This window comes from Biomphalaria glabrata, chromosome 13 (assembly GCF_947242115.1).
Source record: "Biomphalaria glabrata chromosome 13, xgBioGlab47.1, whole genome shotgun sequence".
Taxonomy (NCBI): domain Eukaryota; kingdom Metazoa; phylum Mollusca; class Gastropoda; family Planorbidae; genus Biomphalaria; species Biomphalaria glabrata.
Genome location: NC_074723.1, coordinates 37,048,347 through 37,073,950, shown reverse-complemented (window position 1 = coordinate 37,073,950; position 25,604 = coordinate 37,048,347). Strand labels below are relative to the sequence as shown.

General features: G+C 35.7%; 1 protein-coding gene across 1 annotated transcript; it reads right to left on the bottom strand.

The window, feature by feature from the left end:
• Positions 1–8,196: 8,196 nt before the first annotated feature.
• On the bottom strand, positions 8,197–14,464 carry LOC106051740 (uncharacterized). Its single transcript, XM_056009273.1, has 5 exons — positions 14,391–14,464; positions 13,239–13,315; positions 10,664–11,247; positions 10,040–10,186; positions 8,197–8,896 (listed from the first exon to the last, which is right to left on the bottom strand). Exons 2-5 carry the CDS (start codon positions 13,300–13,302, stop codon positions 8,444–8,446), a joined length of 1,248 nt encoding a protein of 415 aa, XP_055865248.1. The 5' UTR covers positions 13,303–13,315; positions 14,391–14,464; the 3' UTR covers positions 8,197–8,443.
• Positions 14,465–25,604: the final 11,140 nt, after the last annotated feature.

Here is a 25,604-nt window from a genome sequence, read left to right as displayed (position 1 = left end):
GGTGACTTGTGAATTTGCATAAGAAATACATTTATTTAAATGTTTGTTTGTAAAAAATGTTTGTTTGTAAAATGTTTTACATAATTCGGATGTTCCTTCAGAGTTGAAGATAGTTTACTTCCTAGTCCAAACCTCCCGCAGGACGACGGGGGATGGGAGCGGGCAAGGTTTGAACCCTCGACCGTCGATAAATCCGAACGACAGTCCAGCGCACAAAACGCACGATCAGGCAGCCATGTCTGTTTAAAAGCCCAGATTTTTTTTTATTACGGAACTCTATGAGATCATACAAAGGGCTTTAAAAAGTCATTAATAATTTTTCTTTTAAAGTTAAAAATGTGTTAGGAAATTTAATTTAGTATCTGGACACAGTGATAGTAACAAGTTCTATTTTTACCAATGAGAATGCGATTGCATGTAAGTAATATGAATATAGGAAAGAACGGGTCTATCTATGAAAGAGAGTAGAATTTTGGCGCAAGACAGAGAGGAATGAAAAGAGACGATAGAAACATCATGAGTGGTGCCCCAACGATTCAGCATACTATGAAACTCAATTATATAATACTTAACAACTACAAAAAAAAAATTCATGTTGCAAATATCAACTAGACTAAATGCATGTTACTAATATCAACTAGACTAAATGCATGTTACAAATATCAACTAGACTAAATGCATGTTACTAATATCAACTAGACTAAATACATGTTGCTAATATCAACTAGACTAAATACATGTTGCTAATATCAACTAGACTAAATGCATGTTACAAATATCAACTAGACTAAATACATGTTACAAATATCAACTAGACTAAATACATGTTACAAATATCAATTAGACTAAATACATGTTACAAATATCAACTAGACTAAATACATGTTACAAATATCAACTAGACTAAATGAATGTTACAAATATCAACTAGACTAAATACATGTTACAAATATCAACTAGACTAAATACATGTTACAAATATCAACTAGACTAAATGCATGTTACTAATATCAACTAGACTAAATACATGTTGCTAATATCAACTAGACTAAATACATGTTGCTAATATCATTTAGACTAAATGCATGTTACAAATATCAACTAGACTAAATACATGTTACAAATATCAACTAGACTAAATACATGTTACAAATATCAACTAGACTAAATGAATGTTACAAATATCAACTAGACTAAATACATGTTACAAATATCAACTAGACTAAATACATGTTACAAATATCAACTAGACTAAATACATGTTGCTAATATCAACTAGACTAAATGAATGTTACAAATATCAACTAGACTAAATGCATGTTACTAATATCAACTAGACTAAATGCATGTTACTAATATCAACTAGACTAAATGCATGTTACTAATATCAACTAGACTAAATGCATGTTACTAATATCAACTAGACTAAATGCATGTTACAAATATCAACTAGACTAAATACATGTTACTAATATCAACTAAACATTATTGAAGTAGAAAATATTCACTAGTTTCAACCCATATCAAACTGTCAACTAGACTCGGTGCACATTTTATGCATTTTTACAAATTGGTTTCAGTACGATCTTGATTGACATGTGCACCACGTTCGGCCAGTCATCACCAAAACTCGACGTGTTAATGAGATGACCACACCTGCGCGCACAGACTCACACGTGCCATACCATCCCACTCACGCTCGCCAACAAAGCCAGACAACTCACTCAGACGTGTTCACTTTGACTTTGAAGCAGAACTCGATAGCTTAACCATCTGCTACTGACGAGATCAATACATTGGTTAGTGGATCTCAATACATTGTTTAGATGATCTCAATACATTGGTTAGTGGATCTCAATATATTGGTTATAGGATCTCAAGACATTGGTTAGAGGATCTCAATACATTGGTTAGTGGATCTCAATACATTGGTTTGTGGACCTCAATACATTTGTTAGCGAATCTCAATACATTGGTTAGTGGATCTCAATACATTGGTTTGTGGACCTCAATACATTTGTTAGCGAATCTCAATACATTTGTTAGTGGATCTCAATACATTTGTTAGCGAATCTCAATACATTGGTTAGTGGATCTCAATACATTTTTTAGTGTATCTCAATACATTGGTTAGAGGATCTCAATACATTGGTTAGAGAATCTCAATACATTGGTTAGAGAATCTCAATACATTGGTTAGAGAATCTCAATACATTTTTTAGTGTATCTCAATACATTGGTTAGAGGATCTCAATACATTGGTTAGAGAATCTCAATACATTTTTTAGTGTATCTCAATACATTGGTTAGAGAATCTCAATACATTGGTTAGAGAATCTCAATACATTTTTTAGTGTATCTCAATACATTGGTTAGAGAATCTCAATACATTGGTTAGAGAATCTCAATACATTTTTTAGTGTATCTCAATACATTGGTTAGAGAATCTCAATACATTGGTTAGAGAATCTCAATACATTTTTTAGTGTATCTCAATACATTGGTTAGAGGATCTCAATACATTGGTTAGAGAATCTCAATACATTTTTTAGTGTATCTCAATACATTGGTTAGAGGATCTCAATACATTTTTTAGTGTATCTCAATACATTGGTTAGAGGATCTCAAGACATTGGTTAGAGGATCTCAATACATTTGTTAGCGAATCTCAATACATTGGTTAGAGGATCTCAATACATTGGTTAGTGGATCTCAATACATTAGTTAGAGGATCTCAATACATTTTTTAGTGTATCTCAATACATTGGTTAGAGGATCTCAAGACATTGGTTAGAGGATCTCAATACATTGGTTAGAGGATCTCAATACATTGGTTAGTGGATCTCAATACATTTTTTAGTGTATCTCAATACATTGGTTAGAGGATCTCAATACATTGGTTAGAGGATCTCAAGACATTGGTTAGAGGATCTCAATACATTGGTTAGTGGATCTCAATACATTTTTTAGTGTATCTCAATACATTGGTTAGAGGATCTCAATACATTGGTTAGAGGATCTCAATACATTGGTTAGTGGATCTCAATACATTGGTTAGAGGATCTCAATACATTGGTTAGTGTATCTCAATACATTGGTTAGAGGATCTCAATACATTGGTTAGTGTATCTCAATACATTGGTTAGAGGATCTCAATACATTGGTTAGTGGATCTCAATACATTGGTTAGTGTATCTCAATACATTGGTTAGAGGATCTCAATACATTGGTTAGAGGATCTCAAGACATTGGTTAGAGGATCTCAATACATTGGTTAGTGGATCTCAATACATTTTTTAGTGTATCTCAATACATTGGTTAGAGGATCTCAATACATTGGTTAGAGGATCTCAATACATTGGTTAGTGGATCTCAATACATTTGTTAGCGAATCTCAATACATTGGTTAGAGGATCTCAATACATTTTTTAGTGTATCTCAATACATTGGTTAGAGGATCTCAATACATTGGTTAATGGATCTCAATACATTGGTTAGAGGATCTCAATACATTTGTTAGCGAATCTCAATACATTGGTTAGTGGATCTCAATACATTGGTTAGTGGATCTCAATACATTGGTTAGAGAATCTCAATACATTTTTTAGTGTATCTCAATACATTTTTTAGTGTATCTCAATACATTGATTAATGGATCTCAATACATTGGTTAGAGGATCTCAATACATTTGTTAGCGAATCTCAATACATTGGTTAGAGGATCTCAATACATTGGTTAGAGGATCTCAATACATTGGTTAGAGGATCTCAATACATTGGTTAGAGGATCTCAATACATTTTTTAGTGTATCTCAATACATTGGTTAGAGGATCTCAAGACATTGGTTAGAGGATCTCAAGACATTGGTTAGAGGATCTCAATACATTGGTTAGTGGATCTCAATACATTTTTTAGTGTATCTCAATACATTGGTTAGAGGATCTCAATACATTGGTTAGAGGATCTCAATACATTGGTTAGTGGATCTCAATACATTGGTTAGTGGATCTCAATACATTGGTTAGAGGATCTCAATACATTGGTTAGAGGATCTCAATACATTGGTTAGAGGATCTCAATACATTGGTTAGAGGATCTCAATACATTGGTTAGAGGATCTCAATACATTGGTTAGAGGATCTCAATACATTGGTTAGAGGATCTCAATACATTGGTTTGTGGACCTCAATACATTGGTTAGATGATCTCAATACATTGGTTAGTGGATCTCAATATATTGGTTATAGGATCTCAAGACATTGGTTAGAGGATCTCAATACATTGGTTAGTGGATCTCAATACATTGGTTTGTGGACCTCAATACATTTGTTAGCGAATCTCAATACATTGGTTAGTGGATCTCAATACATTGATTAATGGATCTAAATACATTGGTTAGTGTATCTCAATACATTGGTTAGAGGATCTCAATACATTGGTAAGTAGATCTCAACATGATTAAAGCGGAAACAAAATCTTGTCGCTGCTACAAAGTAACTTAGAGAAATAGCGATTTATCTTTTTACATTTAAAAAAATGGCAGCGACCAAAATGTGCTCACGTGAGAATTTCCTATGTTAAAGGAGTTATTTGTGGCGGCTTCTGCTGCAAAAAGAAAAATGTGTTTATAATGTTAAAACTAATCAAAGAGACTAGCTGTGTGTCACGTGGTGTAGGCAACAAGGTTACAAGAGAAGTGTGTAAACAAGATTCTATTCAGAGTTGAAGAGGGGGGGGGCAGGGGGAAGGGCTTGAATCCGGGGCAATCGAGAAGTTCGAACGACAGTACGGCACGACCAGGCAGCCATCCTGCATTCCGCTACTAAAACAATCTGTTTGTAAAACTATGTATGCTGATGGAATGTTACGCCCCTTTCAGTAACTCATATAATATTTTAGATTACCCCCCCCCCCTTTTAGGTCTATTGTATATAGTAGGAAGAGTTATGCCCATTCGTAAGGGTCACTACTCTGTGAGCCAAGATGGCTGCTTAACTCTTTCTTTCCGTAATTATTTACCACATTCTGGTGGAATCAACGCTGGTATCGTCAGTTAGGAGAGAAAGAGTTAAAGAAGCCAGTAATTTGTTTAAGTTATGAAAAGGCTGTCATTTCATTCAAGTATTTATCGTAAAAAAATATTGGGTCAATTGAGTTTCAAGCTTTATGTTAAGTCTACGTACTTTTTGCTAGAGAAGAATTAGCGAAACTTGCCCTCACTGTTACGGTTGAAGTACCCAAGGTTTTTAAGAAATTGCGTTATTTTAGTTTTTTCAATGTTTATTTTTTATTTTTCTAAATAATTTGAGGCCAAAAAATTCACTTCGCCTAGGGCCTCTAATTATCTAAGTCCGGCCATGATTATAAAATATATCTACAAAATTTAGTGCTACAGCAACGAAACGTCCACTGTTATTTAAAAAGAGTGTGTTTTCGATGTCCATTCAGATCTGAAGATAATTTTCTTCCGAGTCCAAACCTCCCGTAGGACCACGGGAGATGACTGCGGACAGGGTATGAACCGGGGCCATCGAGTCGACCGAACGACAGTCTATCGCGCATATCGCAGGCTGCTATCCACCCAATGGACCTCATTCACCAACCGTAAACAAACAACATTTAGTCACGTCATGCTCTTAGCTCTTCTATATCATTTACGATCTCATGTTTAATTCATGATGGTTGTCACGTGACAGTTTTTTTTCGTTGTTTTATCAATAAAATCACGTGACTAAATGTTGTTTGTTTATGATTGGTGAATGAGGTCCATTAGTAAGGAAACAAAACTTAAAAAATTGTCTTGTGTTTGTGTATTTATAGTTTTTTATAGTGAATAAAACTTTCACAACACACACCAACACGTATGGCAGCTAAATGTCTTAAGAAACTTATCACTTAAGAAACATATCACTTAAGAAACTTATCACTTAAGAAACTTATCACTTAAGAAACTTATCACTTAAGAAACGTATCACTTAAGAAACTTATCACTTAAGAAACTTATCACTTAAGAAACTTATCACTTAAGCAACTTATCACTTAAGCAACTTATCAGTTAAGAAACTTATCACTTAAGAAACTTATCACTTAAGCAACTTATCACTTATGCAACTTATCACTTAAGCAACTTGTCACTTAAGAAACTTATCACTTAAGAAACGTATCACTTAAGAAACTTATCACTTAAGCAACTTATCACTTAAGAAACTTATCACTTAAGAAACTTATCACTTAAGAAACGTATCACTTAAGAAACGTATCACTTAAGAAACTTATCACTTAAGAAACGTATCACTTAAGCAACTTATCACTTAAGAAACTTATCACTTAAGAAACTTATCACTTAAGAAACTTATCACTTAAGAAACTTATCACTTAAGAAACGTATCACTTAAGAAACGTATCACTTAAGAAACTTATCACTTAAGAAACTTATCACTTAAGAAACTTATCACTTAAGAAACCTATCACTTAAGAAACTTATCACTTAAGAAACTTATCAGTTAAGCAACTTATCACTTAAGCAACTTATCACTTAAGCAACTTATCAGTTAAGAAACTTATCACTTAAGAAACTTATCACTTAAGAAACGTTTCACTTAAGCAACTTATCACTTAAGCAACTTATCACTTAAGAAACTTATCACTTAAGAAACTTATCACTTAAGAAACTTATCACTTAAGAAACGTATCACTTAAGAAACTTATCACTTAAGAAACGTATCACTTAAGAAACTTATCACTTAAGAAACTTATCACTTAAGCAACTTATCACTTATGCAACTTATCACTTAAGCAACTTGTCACTTAAGAAACTTATCACTTAAGAAACGTATCACTTAAGAAACTTATCACTTAAGCAACTTATCACTTAAGAAACTTATCACTTAAGAAACTTATCACTTAAGAAACGTATCACTTAAGAAACGTATCACTTAAGAAACTTATCACTTAAGAAACGTATCACTTAAGAAACTTATCACTTAAGAAACTTATCACTTAAGAAACGTATCACTTAAGAAACTTATCACTTAAGAAACCTATCACTTAAGAAACTTATCACTTAAGAAACTTATCAGTTAAGCAACTTATCACTTAAGCAACTTATCACTTAAGCAACTTATCAGTTAAGAAACTTATCACTTAAGAAACTTATCACTTAAGCAACTTATCACTTATGCAACTTATCACTTAAGCAACTTGTCACTTAAGAAACTTATCACTTAAGAAACGTATCACTTAAGAAACTTATCACTTAAGCAACTTATCACTTAAGAAACTTATCACTTAAGAAACTTATCACTTAAGAAACTTATCACTTAAGAAACTTATCACTTAAGAAACGTATCACTTAAGAAACGTATCACTTAAGAAACTTATCACTTAAGAAACTTATCACTTAAGAAACTTATCACTTAAGAAACCTATCACTTAAGAAACTTATCACTTAAGAAACTTATCAGTTAAGCAACTTATCACTTAAGCAACTTATCACTTAAGCAACTTATCAGTTAAGAAACTTATCACTTAAGAAACTTATCACTTAAGCAACTTATCACTTATGCAACTTATCACTTAAGCAACTTGTCACTTAAGAAACTTATCACTTAAGAAACGTTTCACTTAAGCAACTTATCACTTAAGCAACTTATCACTTAAGAAACTTATCACTTAAGAAACTTATCACTTAAGAAACGTATCACTTAAGAAACGTATCACTTAAGAAACTTATCACTTAAGAAACGTATCACTTAAGAAACTTATCACTTAAGAAACTTATCACTTAAGAAACTTATCACTTAAGAAACGTATCACTTAAGAAACGTATCACTTAAGAAACGTATCACTTAAGAAACTTATCAGTTAAGAAACTTATCACTTAAGCAACTTATCACTTAAGCAACTTATCACTTAAGCAACTTATCACTTAAGAAACTTATCAATTAAGAAACTTGTCACTTAAGAAACTTATCACTTAAGAAACGTATCACTTAAGCAACTTATCACTTAAGCAGCTTATCACTTAAGAAACTTATCACTTAAGACACTTATCTTTTAAGCAACTTATCACTTAAGACACTTATCTTTTAAGCAACTTATCACTTAAGACACTTATCTTTTAAGGAACGTATCACTTAAGACACTTATCTTTTAAGCAACTTATCACTTAAGCAACTTATCACTTAAGACACTTATCTTTTAAGCAACTTATCACTTAAGCAACGTATCACTTAAGACACTTATCTTTTAAGCAACTTATCACTTAAGAAACTTAGACAAGCAGAACACAAATACGCAAGTTTACTTTTACTTTTAAATACTATTTAATGAATGAATAAAATTAATATTTATCTTGAGTAACTTTATATTGTTAAGTGTTTTTCTGCTGAAACAAAGAATTTTAAAGGAAAATGTAAAAATTTCCTTAAGACCCGTTGTCATTTATTTTACAAATATGGCGAAAAAGTCTGCCACGCCAATATTTGGCCCATTCCAAACGTCTGCTTCACTTCCTTTCGCATATTTCATCAGTGGATACGAAGCACTTGTGTGGTAGGGACACCTGTAACGGTTTAAATCAAAGGCGGAGAACCAGCCGATATCTAGATGGCATCCTGAGAAAACATGGTTGATATAGAATCTTCTCCCGTGACTAGCTAGGCCTTCGATGCTGAAATAATTTGTGGTTTTCCATTTGATGTCCGTCCAGGAAGAACTTAGAACTCTTCTTTGGGAAAACCAGTTCAAGTAGTTTGAACCTTGTCCGTTAAAAATAATGTAATGGACCTGGACATTGTTCTGATAGATTGCCAGCTTGACCTCTTTTATATTTTTCCAGTGGTCAAGGATTGAACTGTTTCTGTAATGATTGTAACAGGGGAGAGAAGAATTGATCTGGAATATAAATAAAGCATAAGTTCTTAAAAGTTGTTTTTTTTAGAATATTTCTATTTAGAGAATTTATCATTAGAGGGTAGAGAAGAATTGATCTGAAATATCAACAGAAACAATGAATGCAAAGTTCTTTTTTTTAAATATAGAATAAAGACACTCTCAAGGAGGTCAGCACAAGCGTTATAAAGACACTCTCAAGGAGGTCAGCACAAGCGTTATAAAGACACTCTCAAGGTCAGCACAAGCGTTATAAAGACACTCTCAAGGAGTTCAGCACAAGCGTTATAAAGACACTCTCAAGGAGGTCAGCACAAGCGTTATAAAGACACTCTCAAGGAGGTCAGCACAAGCGTTATAAAGACACTCTCAAGGTCAGCACAAGCGTTATAAAGACACTCTCAAGGAGTTCAGCACAAGCGTTATAAAGACACTCTCAAGAGCTCCCTCAAAGAAAGTAAATTGACATCCAACACTGGAAAACGCTAGCTTTTGGTCGCTCCTCGTCGCGGGAATCTATAAATGCGATGGTTTGAGATACGGTTTGAGTGGGAAACGTGGTCGAGAGGCTAAGTGCGCTTGAACTTGGCTTGTCTTGGCTACCTAGAAGGCTCAGCCGAGGCTCGAGGTTCGACACCCGAATCGGGCAGAGTTGCGTTTACTGAGCGCCTAAAGGCAGTACGGAAAACCAACTCCTAGATACCCCATCCCCCCCCCCACACCGGTCCACAAATGAGATTGGACCAAAGCGCTCTGAGCATGCTATAAGCATGAAAGTAGCGCTATATAAAAGCTATAATAATAATAATAATACAAAACAAGGACATCAGACAAAAAAGAAAGCAGATCACACACACAAAAAATTTAAAAAAATCTGGCAACTCTGCAAACAGACCCAGTCTTCTCTAATGGCTTCCTGATATTAGTTTGGGAAAAGTAAAGGCGATTGGTCGTTTTGCAAGCTGTTTGGCGTCATCGCTAACATGACATTTACATAATCTGCCCTAAAGCTCGCTAGGTCTGAAAGAGGAAATTTACTTTTTTTTTTTACTTTATTAAAATATTTATTATTATGTACTATATCGTTAAGCTGGTAAATGTGAAATCTCCCATTTTTTTTTCTGTCTCATTTAAACTAATACCTACAACTTTACAGCCGATCTCAACATCAAAAGGTATCCCAGTGCCGTCAAGGTAAGCTTCGTACACCGCTTTGTCAATGAAAGGAGTTCCACGAAACGCCAAAGTCCATTCTTTATTTCTATCCTCCAACAGATTAAGATCTTTAAAAGCCTGTTTGAAATAAAGCGTGGGCTTAAAAGTTAGTGTGTGTGAAGTATTGCATTTCCTGTATTATTTATATTTTTTAAAACATTATACTATCAATTTACTATACACATTTTGATGAAGCCTGAAGCTAAAAATAGAGATTCATGAGTAGGCGATTGAATGGTGGCAAGACATGCTTACAATACAATACATTACAATAAGCAGAAACATGTACACCAGAAGAAGAACAATCAAAGCATTACAAAGGGAGACAAAAAATAGAAACGTTGTAGATTGACGTAATTTTTTGTTTTATAATTAATTTTTAAAAAGGACATATTATTAAATAACGGGCTTATGGGTACTATATTAAGTACCCCATTTCTTAGACAAAGCAACTTTTCGCAACAGTTCATTATTTATACATAGATATATGCAGTGGTGTCACTAGGGTCGAAGTAACCCGTTGCGGTAAACTCTGGGCTTAATGTAATAACTTACCTGAGAGAAATGTCCATACTTTGTATTAATTTCTTCCATTTTCGTCTCAATTAAACTTGTTGTTTTGTTCAGCCCTCGATCCATTTTTTCTTGCAACAGTTTATCATTTTTCTGTAATCTCTTTTGAAATCTCGCCAAGCTGTCCAGAATAGATTTCTCCGCTTTCAAGACAACTCTATCATTTCGACAAGACACATTGCCCCTGTCTTCAGCTCCAGCTACAGCCGTGTTGGTTTGTTTAGATCCATGCTCATCGATGAAGTCCACGACACACAGGTAGAGTCCGAAGAGGCAGTTTTCTGGTTTTGTTATGGACAGCTGAAGACTAGCCTGAGAGTTTCTTAAATATTTTCTTTTCAAATCAAATCCACCTTCAGTAGAAACATAATGGTTACCTTGAGACAAAGACGCTATCATTGAACCATTGTTGGCAATGTTGTAGATTTTAAGTTCATTAAAGAATGTGACATCTGCTTGGCTGCTGTGGTTACACGTAAGATAACCACAATGGTCACTTCTGTCTTTGGGTGTTGATAAAGTCAGACTTATACCATCGGAAGCAACTGTAGACCCAACTGGCAATCCTGAAATATTGAATTGTAGTCAGAGAGTCATAAATGCAACAATTTTAGCCCGGTCACATGATTGAAGATAGGGGAAAAGGCAGTCAGAGAGAATCACCTTAACTGAGGGTTGCCATGGCAACTGCAACACGGAGTGAGGTGTCGATGTTTCGGGAAATTGTTTTTTTCGTTAACTTGTTGATAGTTCCAGTTTTTTGTTGTTTTTGATTATCTTAGTTTCCCACAGTTAAACAAGTTAAAATAAAACCATGAGGGCAAAATTATTTTATTTAAAAAAAAAACTGCTTCAATTTTTTAGGAAAGATATCATGATCTTTCAGTGAATTAAGTCAGGATTCTATATTTTAGTACAAAATACTAACTTACATAGACTTTACCTAACAGGCCTTGCGTGCTACAAGAAAGATGATGTAAAACTCATCTGTTAACGATAGTGGCATGTGGCCAGCATAGACGTTCAACCGCCTTTGCTTTGTTTAACTAATGCCAGGAAGCCCTCAGAGGCGTCCTGAAAGTCGCTAAGCACTATAGCCCCAGTTTGTCATTGAGATTTGAGCTCGCGACCTCTTGCTTAGTAGATTGAGCTCAAGATTTCATAGCCTAGCATTTGGATTGCATTAAGTCAGTTTGTGTTTTAATATGAGACTCTTTGAGCACTATCATTGTCATCCGTACAAACATCCTGTCATTGTTATTTAAAAGAATATCCTGACATTGTCATCCATATAAACGTCCTGTCATTGTTATTTAAAAGAATATCCTGACATTGTCATCCATATAAACGTCCTGTCATTGTTATTTAAAAGAACATCCTGACATTGTCAGCCATAAAAACGTCCTGTCATTGTTATTTAAATAACATCCTGACATTGTCATCCATACAAACATCTTGACATTGTCATCCATACAAACATCCTGTCATTGTTATTTAAAAGAACATCCTGACATTGTCATCCATATAAACGTCCTGTCATTGTTTTTTAAAAGAATATCCTGACATTGTCATCCATATAAACGTCCTGTCATTGTTATTTAAAAGAACATCCTGACATTGTCAGCAATACAAACATCCTGTCATTGTTATATAAAAGAACATCCTGACATTGTCAGCCATAAAAACGTCCTGTCATTGTTATTTAAAAGAACATCCTGACATTGTCATCCATACAAACATCCTGTCATTGTTATATAAAAGAACATCCTGACATTGTCATCCGTACAAACATCCTGTCATTGTTATTTAAAAGAATATCCTGACATTGTCATCCATACAAACATCCTGTCATTGTTATTTAAAAGAATATCCTGACATTGTCATCCATATAAACGTCCTAGCTTAATTAGAAGAATTTAAGGCCAATTATTCATACAACTATTCTATTATAGATATAACAAATAGATTAAGGCTAACTAGATATTAACATAAATGATTAAGCTAATACAGGCAACTGTGTTCCAGTTGGCAAGTACACTGTTGACATTATGCACATAGATTTTTATGTAGTTATTTATAGCTCAACTAGCCGGAAGAACCAATCAAATGAGAGAATTTTTTATTGGACAAGATAATTGCAATCATGTTTGATGGAATTCCATCATAGAAATTACTTTTTGAGTTTCCAAAAACGTTTTGAATAAAACGTCAAATGTGTGTATATATATATAATAGCCTATATATCTTTCACTACGTGCGTGTGTGTTTGTTTCATTACGTGTGTGTGTATTTCACTACGTGTGTGTGTGTGTGTTTCATTACGTGTGTGTGTATATTTCTTTCATTATGTGTGTATTTTATAACGTGTGTGTGTGTATATTTATTTCATTACGTGTGTGTGTATATTTATTTCATTACGTGTGTCTGTGTATTTCACTATGTGTGTGTGTGTGTGTATTTCACTGCGTGTGTGTGTGTATTTTATCACGCGTGTGTGTGTCACACATATTCTGTTGAGTGTACTGCAGACAAACGTAATGACAAGAACTCTCTCTACCTGCTATGAAGAAAACACAAACTGTAGACAAAATGGCGTCTTGTGAACATCTCCACGTCGTCATGGTGAATTCAGTCCTGGGGTGAGAATGAAATATCCGAAGAATAAAAATTGGAAGAAAATATGTTTATACATTTAATAATTATTTTGCTGCATCAGTATCTATACTTGACTAAAATTCGATCTTTTTCAGTAAAGTGTATTTAAAAATGTTTTGTACAAGGCTACTTGCTACTGAGGTTCTGAAATCACTTCGCCTATGGGTAGGAGTCTGAGGCCAAACAAACAGAAAAGCGTGCTGTTGAATTTTCGATACGGGGAAGAACTCCGCACTTACAGCTCTTTCACTCAAGAATGTAGACGTTATTTCCCTTTTTCGATCTCAAACAAAATTAATTACCAGCAATTCATTGCCTAATTGGTTCGATTTTTGTGGGTACAATTAATAATTGTGGACAGTTTCGACTTTATAAATGAATGGTTGTGGGAGAAATAACGTATACAATTATCTAAGGGGACAAAACTCCACATATAGCTGTTAATATTGTTGGTATCAAAATTTTAACGTGTTCAAAATTTGGCGCAGACAAACATACAGAAAGACAGGCAGACATGAAGAGTGAGTTTATATAGGATTTGTATAAAGCACTTTTAATGATTTCATTATTTAAAAAATACGGATAAAAGTTATATATAGTTTAAGTAAAAAAAAGTAAAGTAAAGTTCCCCTTTCAGACATTACGGTCTATAGGGCAGATGATGTAAAGGCCATCTGTTTCTGTGGCCTACGGTTTACGAGGGTGTCATGTGGCCAGCACAACGACCAACCGCCTTTACTTTTCCCCAACTAATGTCAGGTACCCATTAGTGCTGGGTGGACTCAGAGGCGCCCAAGGATCCCGAAATTAAAATTCCAAGTCTTCACCAGGATTCGAACCCGGGACCCCCGGTTCAGAAGCCAAGCGCTTTACCATTCGGCCAGCGCGCCTAGTTTAGGCCTATCAATTCTTAGTACATGTTTAATGTATAAGTTACATAAGTTAAGATGTCAAAATAACGCATAAACTTCTAAATTTAATAAGTACAGTCGCAATTATACATAAAACACTTAACCATAATCTTCAAATACAAAAACAAAATTTAATAAAATACCCAGAAATACACAAAGATAAAGGCACATTCCTCGTCCCATATGCTAGGACAAATTTGTATAAATGCTCCTTCTTCCCTAGTGCTATTAGAGCATGGAATGGGTTGTCTGAGCTAGCCAGGAAAACCAGTGACTTGGCAAAATTTAAGTCATTGGTTAACATGCATGATTAAATGCATGACGCGTAGGACCGAATCATCTTTTTTTTTTTGAAGTAACATCTGTATTTAATAAGATAAGAAGCAAAAATATAAACTTACTGTGTTAAATACAGCTGCCAGTTTAACGCGTTGTTTCATACCATAAACAAACTACCCTGAGATACATATTGTAAGACCATGTCAATCTAATATTAAATTATCATACAAGTAAGTATACCTGGGTTTAATTATGAACACGAAGTGGGTTTTTCTGAGCAGGAACAACTTTAATTATTTTTTTTACAGTGACAATTAGATTTAGTGACTATCATTGTTAGCTAAATACGGACATGTTTCTATTTAAGTATCGTATTGTGCAATTTAAAACAATGTGGGTTTTGTTTTCAATCCTGCCAGTGGATACAGGAAGTAAGTACTCTTATTGTTTATGAGTTTTCAAGGCTGACTGCCGTAATGCCATGACAGCTAAATAATAATAGTAATAATAGCTTTTAAATAGCGCTACTTTCATGCTTATAGCTTGCTCAGAGCGCAATGGTCCAATCTCATTTGTGGACCAGTGGCGGGGGGGGGGGAATAATTTGGAGAAGGTCTTTCGTGCTGACTCCAGGCGCTCAGTGAGCACAACTCTGCTTGAGTCGGGTGTCGAACTCGAGCCCCCTAGCCAAGTTCAAAGCGTACTTAGCCTATAGACCACGCTAACGTTTGAATATAAATGAAATAATGTAACCAACAAAGTTTTAAATTATTTGATCGCAAAGATTGTCTTATTTTTCAGTCCCACTGTTTATGAGAGGAGTCGCGGTGGCTGAGGTGTAAAGCAGTTGGCTTTCGAACAAAAGGTACCGGGTTCGAACCCTGGTGAAGGCTGGGTACCCTGGGTCTGAGTTTTGAGTTTAGGCACATGGGCACAATTTAGGCCATGTCGTGCCCGTAAACCTTTAAGGATCACTCTCCCTTTACATAACAAGGGCTCAATTCGATACAGTTAAAATAGTAAAGGTAATAAAAATTTAATAATTTGGTAAAAATCTTATGTAAATACTATCTGATAATAGTTGTGAAAAATAAAGGCGTTTGGTGGTTGTGCTGGCCGCGTGCTAACCGTGCACCACAGAAACAGATGACCTTGACATCATCTGCACAATAGATCATAAGTTCTGAAAGGGGGAACTTAACTACGGGTTCATGTTAATTCGAAACTTAAACTCTGCTAAGTCATTGCTCTCCTGGCTGACTTAATCAACCAGTGCCATGCCCTAATGGCACTAAGGAAGAAAGAGCATTGGTGCGAATTTTTTCCTAACATATAAACTAAAGGACCTCATTCACCAATCATAAAAAAACAACATTTAGCCGCGTGGTTCTCTATCTCTTCCATACAATTTACGCAATCCATAAAGGCTGTCACATGATACGTTTTTTCATTGTTTTATCACTATTATCAATTGGCTAAATGTTGTTTGTTTACGATTGGTGAATGAGGTCCATTCACTTCAAGCACAAATTTTTGACCACGTTATTTCTCCCACTTCCCATTCTCGAATCACGTTGAAACTTTACACAGTTATTCATTGTCCCTAACAAAACATGTATCAATCAAAAAGTAACTAATTATTTTATGAAATGGTGGTAATCAATTGATTTTAGTTCATAGCGAACATGGAAATAAATCTTTCAGTATTGGTGGGAAGCGTGGTCGAGAGGCTAAATGCGTTTGAACTTGGCTTGTCTTGGCTCGAGGATCGACACCCGACCCGACACAGAGTTGTATTTACTGAGCGCCTAAAGATACCCCCTTCCCCACCACTGGTCCACAAATGAGATTGGACCAAAAGCGCTCTGAGCATGCTATAAGCATGAAAAGTAGCGCTATATAAAAGCTATAATAATAATTGAGATTCATGTCTGTAAATGTGAAATTCTTCTTAAGTATGCTTTGTTTTTGTTTTCTAGTTTTTAGTCTTCTGTCCTGGAGTGTCTATAAATTTAGTGATATTGGTGTTACTCTAAACAAATGTGAATATTCATTTTTAATAGATCTCTTGATTTGAGAGTTCCCAAACAGAGGAGGCATGTCCTGATAATGGTCTAAAAAGAGATGCATGGTGGCAATTGAATCGTGCGGAACAGGCGGTCCTAGCCCAGTTCCGGGTCGGACACTGTCCAGTTGGTGCTTACCTCGGACGGTGGAATGAGAATTACGACACACGGTGTCGCCACTGCATGGAGGACGATGAAACAATAGAACACAATCTTTACGAATGCAGAGTTCTGCACGTAGAACGATTGGGACAAGGCTTAGATAGAGAGATAACTGGTACATGTCCGACACAGAGGCTGTCCTTGTACGGGGGCAATGATTTGATAGAGAGATAACTGGTTCATTTCCGACACAGAGGCTGTCCTTGTACGGGGGCAATGATTTGATAGAGAGATAACTGGTTCATGTCCGACACAGAGGCTGTCCTTGTACGGGGACAATGATTTGATAGAGAGATAACTGGTTCATGGCCGACACAAAGGCTGTCCTTGTACGGGGATAAGGCAACCTTAAGACTCACTGCTCGCTTCCTCTCACGTGCTCTAAGGGAGTAATTCCCAGCATGTTTTTCGTTGTCAATGGGGTTTCTGAATCGATAATGGTCTAATCAAGATTAAATAGCATTTTACTTGTCTGTTCTTGTTAGAGTTGTACACATTTCTGGTAATTAACCCTGATGGTTAGTTTGTCTTTTCACAATACCTCTATACAATTCGTGGAAACTTAAACCTGGGTGGATACGAAGCTTGAAAAAGGCTCTAACGATTTTCCTTAAAACAGTTGATTATATCGTTGGGAAAAGATGTACTAGCTCGTTGGCCACACGGGGAAAACTCTCGTCTGACCGTTACATTGTTTCAAAGTATAAAATAAAATTCATTTAAATTTGGCCTAGGAACTAGAAATGACTTATCTTGATTAATCTATACATCCTTCCGCATTATTCATTCAAGAGTATGACATTAATGTGTAGGGACAATTTGCGCACCGTTTTTTTGGTTCTAGATCTAAAGGTCTATCATTGCAATAGTATAAAGTCTAGTAGATCTATACATTTACTTAACCAGGATTTGTTTTCGGGGATGGGGGGGGGATGAGGCGGGATACAAAATGTTCCATTGTTGTTTTTTTTTCACATTCATTAGTTATTAAGAGCAAAATAATCGCTCTATAAGCTGTATAAAGGCGGTATTGTCTTTTTTTTTATAATTATTTATATATGTTTCATGTTAAAATAATTTCCATTATGGGGATTTTAAGAAGCAGCTTTCTAGAGAAAAACAAATTTCAAGCAAAATAAATGAAACAAAAAAATGTGTTGATAAAGTTCATGTTTTATTTCACATTTTAAAATAAATTCTCGATAAATCGCCACGAATTGTGCCTGACAGTTGTGTTATTCATAAGTGGTCTTTTATATTCATCAAACAATAACGTAAATTTGAAGTTTGTCGGTACCTCTAGTGCAGGGGTTCTCAACCTGTGGATCGCGACTCCTTTGGGGGGGTCGATTGACGATTTGCCAGGGGTCGCCTAAGACCATCGAAAAAATGAATTGCTTTTGTCCATTCTTTTATTGCTGTGTGTATATGCGGAGGGGGGGGGGGTCGCGACAGAGTGGGGGGTTGTAAAAAGGGGTCGCCGAGCCTAAAAGGTTGAGAACCGCTGCTCTAGTGTAATACGGAGGCGCGGTGGCTGAGCGGTAAAGCGTTTGGTTTCTGAACCGGGGGGTCCAATTGAATTTCGGGATCCTCGGGCGCCTCTGAGTCTACCCAACTATAATGGATACCTGACATTAATTGGGGAAAAGTAAAAGCGGTTGATCGTTGTGCTGGCCACATGACACCCTTGTTAACAGTAGGCCACAGAAACAGATGACCTTTACATCATCTGCCCTATAGATCACAAGGTCTGAATGGGAAACTTAACTTTTTTTAGTGTAATACAGGGGGCGCGGTGTCTGAGTGGTTAAGCGCTCGGCTTCCGAACCTGGGGTCCTGAGTTCGAATCTCGGGGAAGACTAGCATTTTGAATTTCGGGATTTTTAGGGCGCCCCTGAGTCCACCCAACTCTAATGGGTACCTAACTTTAGTTGGGGAAAGTAAAGGCGGTTGGTCGTTGTGCTGGGCACATAACACCCTGCTTGTTAACAGTTGGCCACAGAAACAGATGAGCTTAACCAGTAATGAGAACAAATGTTCTTGAGTTAAATGGTCTCAAACTCAATTACAAAAGAGAGTTTGTGTTATCACACAAACTCATAGGCGGCCCTGTCAAACAGGTAGTTAAATAGTCTCAAACTCAATTTAATAAAATAGTTACTCCAGCTATGGACACATTTCACCTAAAATATAGATCACTCGTACAAATCATATAAATAGAATAAAAAATGGCTTATCTGTAAAATTCTATGAATGTTAACTAAAAACGCAGTGAACAATGAATTTCAAAGTCAATCAAAAACACTAACGAACTGTGACACCTTTTCATTTTATAGACTCCCAAAAACAATTTTCTAGATGAATTCGTCAATGTTATGTTGTTTGTAAAATGTTTGTTGGTAAAATGTTTGTTTGTGAAATGTTTGTTTGTAAAATGTTTGTTTGTAAAATGTTTGTTTGTAAAATGTTTGTTTGTAAAATGTTTGTTTGTGAAATGTTTGTTTGTAAAATGTTTGTTTGTGAAATGTTTGTTTGAAAAATGTTTGTTTGTAAAATGTTTGTTTGAAAAATGTTTTAAATGTTTCGGATGTTTCTTCAGAGCTGAATATAATCTACTTTCTAGTCCGAATCTGCCGCAAGACGACGTGCAATGGCAGCGGGCAGTGTATGAACCCGGGACCATGGAGACGACCGAATGACAGTCCAGCGCGCGTACCGCACGACCAGGCAGCCTCAGAACTTTCTTTCAGTGACCTTCATGTATGTGTACAATAATATATCTTCAGCAACCTCCCGTAGTTTCGATCTAACCCAAAACAAAAAGAAAAACTGAGAAGTCATATTGTGTCATGATTGCACACACATAGTCCTTGTTGATTGCTTCAACTTAAGAACTAAATAGGTCCCCGTGTGTCGGGCTTGTGTCGTTAGTATGACCTCAACCTCCAGCTTAGAATGTGGGGTAAAATATGTAGGTCACAGTGCATATTGAGCTGTGGTTTGATTGGACACGATGTTTCACAGTGATGGGCCCGTGACACCGGTGCCGGAACTCGATTAGATGATCAGTTACCTGACTGTGTTTAGTAAAGGCGGAGCCAGAGAGAGCTGAATTGGGATCAGTTATCCCCTCTTAACTCTTTCTTATCTTTCTTATCTTATCTTATCTTATATAATACAGACGTTACTTCAACAAAGAAGATGGTTACGTCCTATGCGTCATGCATTTAGTCATGCATATTAACCAATGACTTAATTTCTGCCAAATCACTGGTTTTCCTGGCTAGCTCAGGCAACCCATTCCATGCTCTAATAGCACTAGGGAAGAAGGAGCATTTGTACAAATTTGTCCTAGCATATGGAACTAGGAATGTGCCTTTATCTTTGTGTCTTTCAGAGTATTTTATAATTAACATTTGACCCCATTTAATTAATTAAATTAATTTTTGGTTTTATTAACCTTAATTTGTGTTATATAAAAAATAGAAACTGCATGCATTCTCCTAAAATTCTATATCTAAGGTAAAGTTTTCTGGTTAAAAATAAATGCCCGTTACCGACACTGTGGAGAGTCGGTGGAGACAGTGGCGCATCTCTTGCAAGAGTTTGTCTGCAGAGTCACTTGACCTGTATGGGAGCTTAAAGGCACTACGCCTAACAGTAGAGTTTCTCGCCAAGGCTCTACAGGAGGACTAAACCTTCCAATCTTGTTACCAATTGGAGTTCATCTCAGGTGACAAATGAGACTAAGACTAAGACTGCTTTATTGATCCTTACGGAAATTTGTTGTGATTACAAGGACTCTTTTCTCATATAAACACAACACAACAGAAAAATACACATAAATACAACAGACAACATAAAGAGTTCATATAAAAAATTATTGAAGTTTAGTCATAACAGGGTAGACTGTAGAAATGTGAACAGTGAACAATTCTCTCAGAATGTGGAAAATGATTATGGAGAAAAAAGTGTTAAAAAAGGACTCTCACAAACAGGAAATTGTATACATAAGAATAGCATATCTATCACTTGTGTTATGACGTTACGCATGACCAAACGAGACCAATCGTCACAACATCGCAGTTTAGACCAATAGCCAGTTGCTACGTCACAGATCAGTACAACGCGGCAAAAAGCTATTGTCTCCACTGCCCACGGGTGTGTTGAGGCCTGTTATAACGATTCGACCAAATCCCTCCAGTATTTCTTTCACATTTTTATTAGCTTCTTCTCTAAATAACCTTTCTAACTTTCTACTTATACAGTTTGGTAGATCATTTATGTAAGTTAGAAACAGTAGTGGGCCCTAAGACTGTTCCTTGAGATACAGCTGACTTTACTTTTATTAGTGTTGATTTAGAGCCATTTATTATTACAGTTTGATAAATTGTTAAACGTAGAGTTTTTGAAGAAAATATTAACTTTTTAGAGAAATTTTAAAAATAAAAATATAAAATGTTTCCTTAAGACCAGTTGTCATTTATTTTACAAATATGGCGAAAAAGTCTGCCACGAAAATATTTGGCCCATTCCAAACCTCTGCTTCGCTTCCTTTCGCATATTTAATCAGTGGATAGGAAGCACTTGTATGATACGGGCACTTCTGAGGGCTTGCATCAAAGACGGCGAACCAGCCAATATCTAAATGACATCCTCCTGGGAAAGCTTGGTTAATATAGAATCTTCTCCCGTGACTAGCTATTCCCTCGATACCGAAAAAACTTGACGTTTTCCATTTGATATCCGTCCAGGAAGAGTTTAAAATTCTCTTTTGAGAAAACCAATTTATGGAGTTAGAGCCTTGACCGTTAAAAATAATGGAATGGACCTGGACATTGTTCTTATAGATTGCCAGCTTGACCTCTTTTATATTTTTCCAGTGGTCAAGGATTGAACTGTTTCTGTAATGATTGTAACAGGGGAGAGAAGAATTGATCTGGAATAGAAATAAAGCATAAGTTCTTAAAAGTTGTTTTTTTTTTAGAATATTTCTATTTATAGAATTTATTTTCATAGCCTGGAATTACATTTAATAGTTGTATTTATACTTGGTTAGGGGAACTATATGTATATATAGTTATAGTTATATAGTAATACAGTTATGTACCTTTTGCAACTGTCACAAATGAATGTCTTGGTGAGCATGCGTACTCGAGGGGTGGAGATGTCTCTGAAATTAAACCTTCCTAAATGAAATTCCCCCCTGGCGGGATGGATTTTGTGACTTTTTTTTTTTTTAACTTTAGTTTTGTTTATTGTTGGTAAAATTTTAATGTTAAATCATCACTTGAAGTTTTGAGTCCAAAATCCCTTTAGAGAAAGGAAGATAACTGACCTGGGATAAAGAAACATAACTTACCTGAGATAAAGGGACATAATTTACCTTGGAGAAAGGAACATAACTTACCTGGGAGAAAGGAACATAACTGAACTGGGATAAAGAAACATAACTTAACTAAATTGAAACTTACAGTGTTCTATTCTATGGCAAGTTTAACTCTCTATTTCAGACTATATTTACGTATTCTTGACTGGTGCTTGTTCTAGATCTTTCCAATGAAACATTGAGTAAAAATATACATTAGTAGGCCTGTGTTTTATATTTAAAGTACCTATTGTTGACATGGAGTGGGTTTTATGTGTGGGTTTAACCACTTTTAGATTACGTTTTTTTTTTTACAGTGACTAACACGTGACTAACACGTGACTAACACGTGACTAACATTACGCAACAATTTATTTTTTTAGGTGTCGTATTGTGCAGAGTTTTTAGCTTGTCTATGCTGGCAGGAAGTAAGTAATAGGACGTAGGACGTAATCATCTTCTTTTTTGAAGTAACGTCTGTATTATATAAGAAGATAAGATAATATAGTTACTTTCAATGAGTTTTTTGTAAAATATTTGTAAAATGTTTTACATATTTCGGATGTTCCTTCAGAGTTGAAGATAGTTTACTTCCTAGTCCAAACCTCCCGCAGGACGACGGGGGATGGGAGCGGGCAGGGATTGAACCCGCCTGAACCCGGGTTTATCGATAAATCCAAACGACAGTCCAGCGCGCAAACCGCACGACCAGGCAGCCATCCAGTTTTCAAGGCCGCAACACCATGTCAGTAAAATAAGCAGCTAGTGATACGTTTGAATACAACTGGGACATGGACCCCAACAATGTGTTTCTCCATTTTCTAACGTCTTATCTTATATTATACGGACGTTATTTCAAAAGAGAAGAGGATTACGTCCTACTCGTGTCTCTAGGTCAATCTTGTCATGCATGTTAATCAATGACTTCAATTCTGCCGAGTCGTTCGTTTTCCTGTGTACAAATGTTTCCTACCATTTGGTACAAGGCTTTCATTTTGTATTTGAAGATTATGGTTCAGTGTTTTATGTATAATTGTTGCTATACTTTTAAGTCTTCTATCCTGAAGGCTTTCTAAATTTAGGGATTTTACTAAAGGTGTTACTCTAGTCAAATGTGAATATTCGTTTGTGAAGAATCTCACTGCTCTATTTTATGTCTGTTCCAGTTTCTTAATGTTTTCTTGAGTTGAGGGGTCCCAAACGGAGGATGCATATTCTATTATTGGTCTAACCAAGGTTAAATAAGATTTTAGTTTTATGCTCTTTTTTGATTATTAGAAACTTATAAGATAAGATTCGCTTAGCTAGAGTCACTTTGAGTCCAACATTTTTTAGTTATTAAGAGGAAATAATCGTTCTATAAGTTTTATAAAAGAGGTTTTGTCTTTTTACATATAAAAAAAAATATTTTTAAATATTATTGTTGTTTTAAGTCCTAGAAAAAAAAAACACTAATTGTTTGTATAATTTTGATCTTTCACTAAAAAAAAGATGCTACCTGAACCTTATATTTGATCGAATCGGTTTCTTATATGCTTGCCAAATCTGGTCAAATCGACATGCGCATCCTGTGATCTATCTGCAGTACATCTAAACCTTTCTTAGTTTGAACTGTTGTTTCTCTGCTGTTTTGTGGACACGAACTGGGATGTTTCACTTCTGCTACACCGTGCATTGAAGAGTTCAATTCTAAAAACGTTTTTTCCCCTCCGTTGCCGCCTCGAACTTCCACCGCACCACACACACATTTTCCGCCCGTGATTAAAAGCCCTAAATAATGAAACATTTAAGTTTTCCTCCTCCTGTGGAACAGTTCGAAAGAAGTAACATCACTGTTTACAAATTAGTCCACTCTTTACACATGACGTTTTAAATATTTTGTCCGTCATATATCCAACCGTTATCTAGAGACGCGTCGTATTTAAAATAACCCTATCCCCACAAACCGTATTACACACCAAAAAATAACAACACACATACACTCACCCTTTCTAACAATGTGTTTCATCATTTCCTAACGTCTGTAATTTATAAAATAAGATAAGATTCGCTATACCTTTATATTCACTGTGGGGGCGCGTTGGCTAAGTGGTTAAGCGCTTGGCTTCCGAACCTCGGGTCCTGGGTTCGAATCTCGGTGAAGATTGGGATTTTGAATCATATGATTTTTAGGGCGTCCCAGAGTCCACCCAACTCTAATAGGTACCTGACTTTAATTGGGGAAAGTAAAAGCTGTTGGTCGTTGTGATGGCCACTTAACAGCTGGCCCAACAAACAGATGACCTTAACATTATCTTCCCTATAGATTTCAAGGTCTAAGAGGGGAACCTTACTTGCTATTTTCAGAGTAACAGGCATCATTTTCAGGATTTATAACTTTAGATTTTGCATAATTGTAGATCTTGACTGTTAAAATATATATTATCATTAGCTACAGTCTTTATGTCTCGAACTGTAGTAATATCGTCCACACACACACTGGCGCAGGGGCGGGGGCGGTTGCTGACTGGTTAAGCCAGGGGTCATGTGTTATAATCTCTGTGAAGACTGGGATTTTGACTCTTGGGATTTTTAGGCCGCTCCTGAGTTCACCCAACTGTAATGAGTACCTGACTTTAGTTGGGGAAAGTAAAGGCGGCTAGTCTTTGTGCTGGCCACATAACACCATTGTTAACCGTGGGCCAAAGAAACAGATGACCTATAGATCACAAGGTCTGAAAAGAGAACTATGGATAATAGCTCACACTCACTCTGATAACTCTGTGAAATTTTAATTCTAGATCTAAACATTATTGAAGAGAGTGCTTTTACATCGTCTAATGCTACAGAAAGAAATATTTTAGAAACCTCCCCCCTCCCCCCCCCCCCGCCTTTTTCCCACGCGCCCTACATCTCGAAAAAAAAATAAAGTTATCTATTAGTTGTTATTAACTGCTGTTCTTTATTTAAACAGTAGCTAAAATACCGGAAGTGTAAATGAGAACTTAATATGACGTTGTTGTTTTTTTAATATAACAACATTACACGGGAAACAAAATACGATTTGAAAAAAAAAACATGTGCCTATTGGTCACAGTGCGTAACTGATTTTGAAAAGTGATTAGTTATTAATAGTATATGTTAAGGAATAACAAGGTGAAATATTTAAAAGTTTTTGAGATTTCCAAAGCTGGAGAATTAAAGTAAGCTAGGGTCTTTTATTTACATTATTATATAAATATATATAGACAAGTCCGGCATCAGGCATTGGCAAATCAAGCAGCCTCCTAGGGCCTCCGATTGATGGGGGCCTCACACAGGACTCATAACAATTTTTTTTTTTGAAACGCAAAAGCAAAACTTGTGCCCAATGTTATTGTTGCAGCACACTGGGCGTTATTTTTCTATTTCATTAGGGGGCCACCTAATTCACTTAGCATAGGGTCTTCAATTATCTAAGACCGGCCCTGATATAGGCCTATCAGTAATTGTATGTAATAATA

Excerpts from the sequence above, each read along its gene's own strand:
- LOC106051740 (XM_056009273.1), bottom strand. The coding sequence starts at position 13,302 with ATGACGACGTGGAGATGTTCACAAGACGCCATTTTGTCTACAGTTTGT. Across the intron at positions 11,248-13,238 it reads TTGTGTTTTCTTCATAGCAG|GATTGCCAGTTGGGTCTACA; the intron begins GTAGAGAGAGTT and ends TCAATATTTCAG. Across the intron at positions 8,897-10,039 it reads TTGAGATCGGCTGTAAAGTT|ATCAATTCTTCTCTCCCCTG; the intron begins GTAGGTATTAGT and ends TTTATATTCCAG.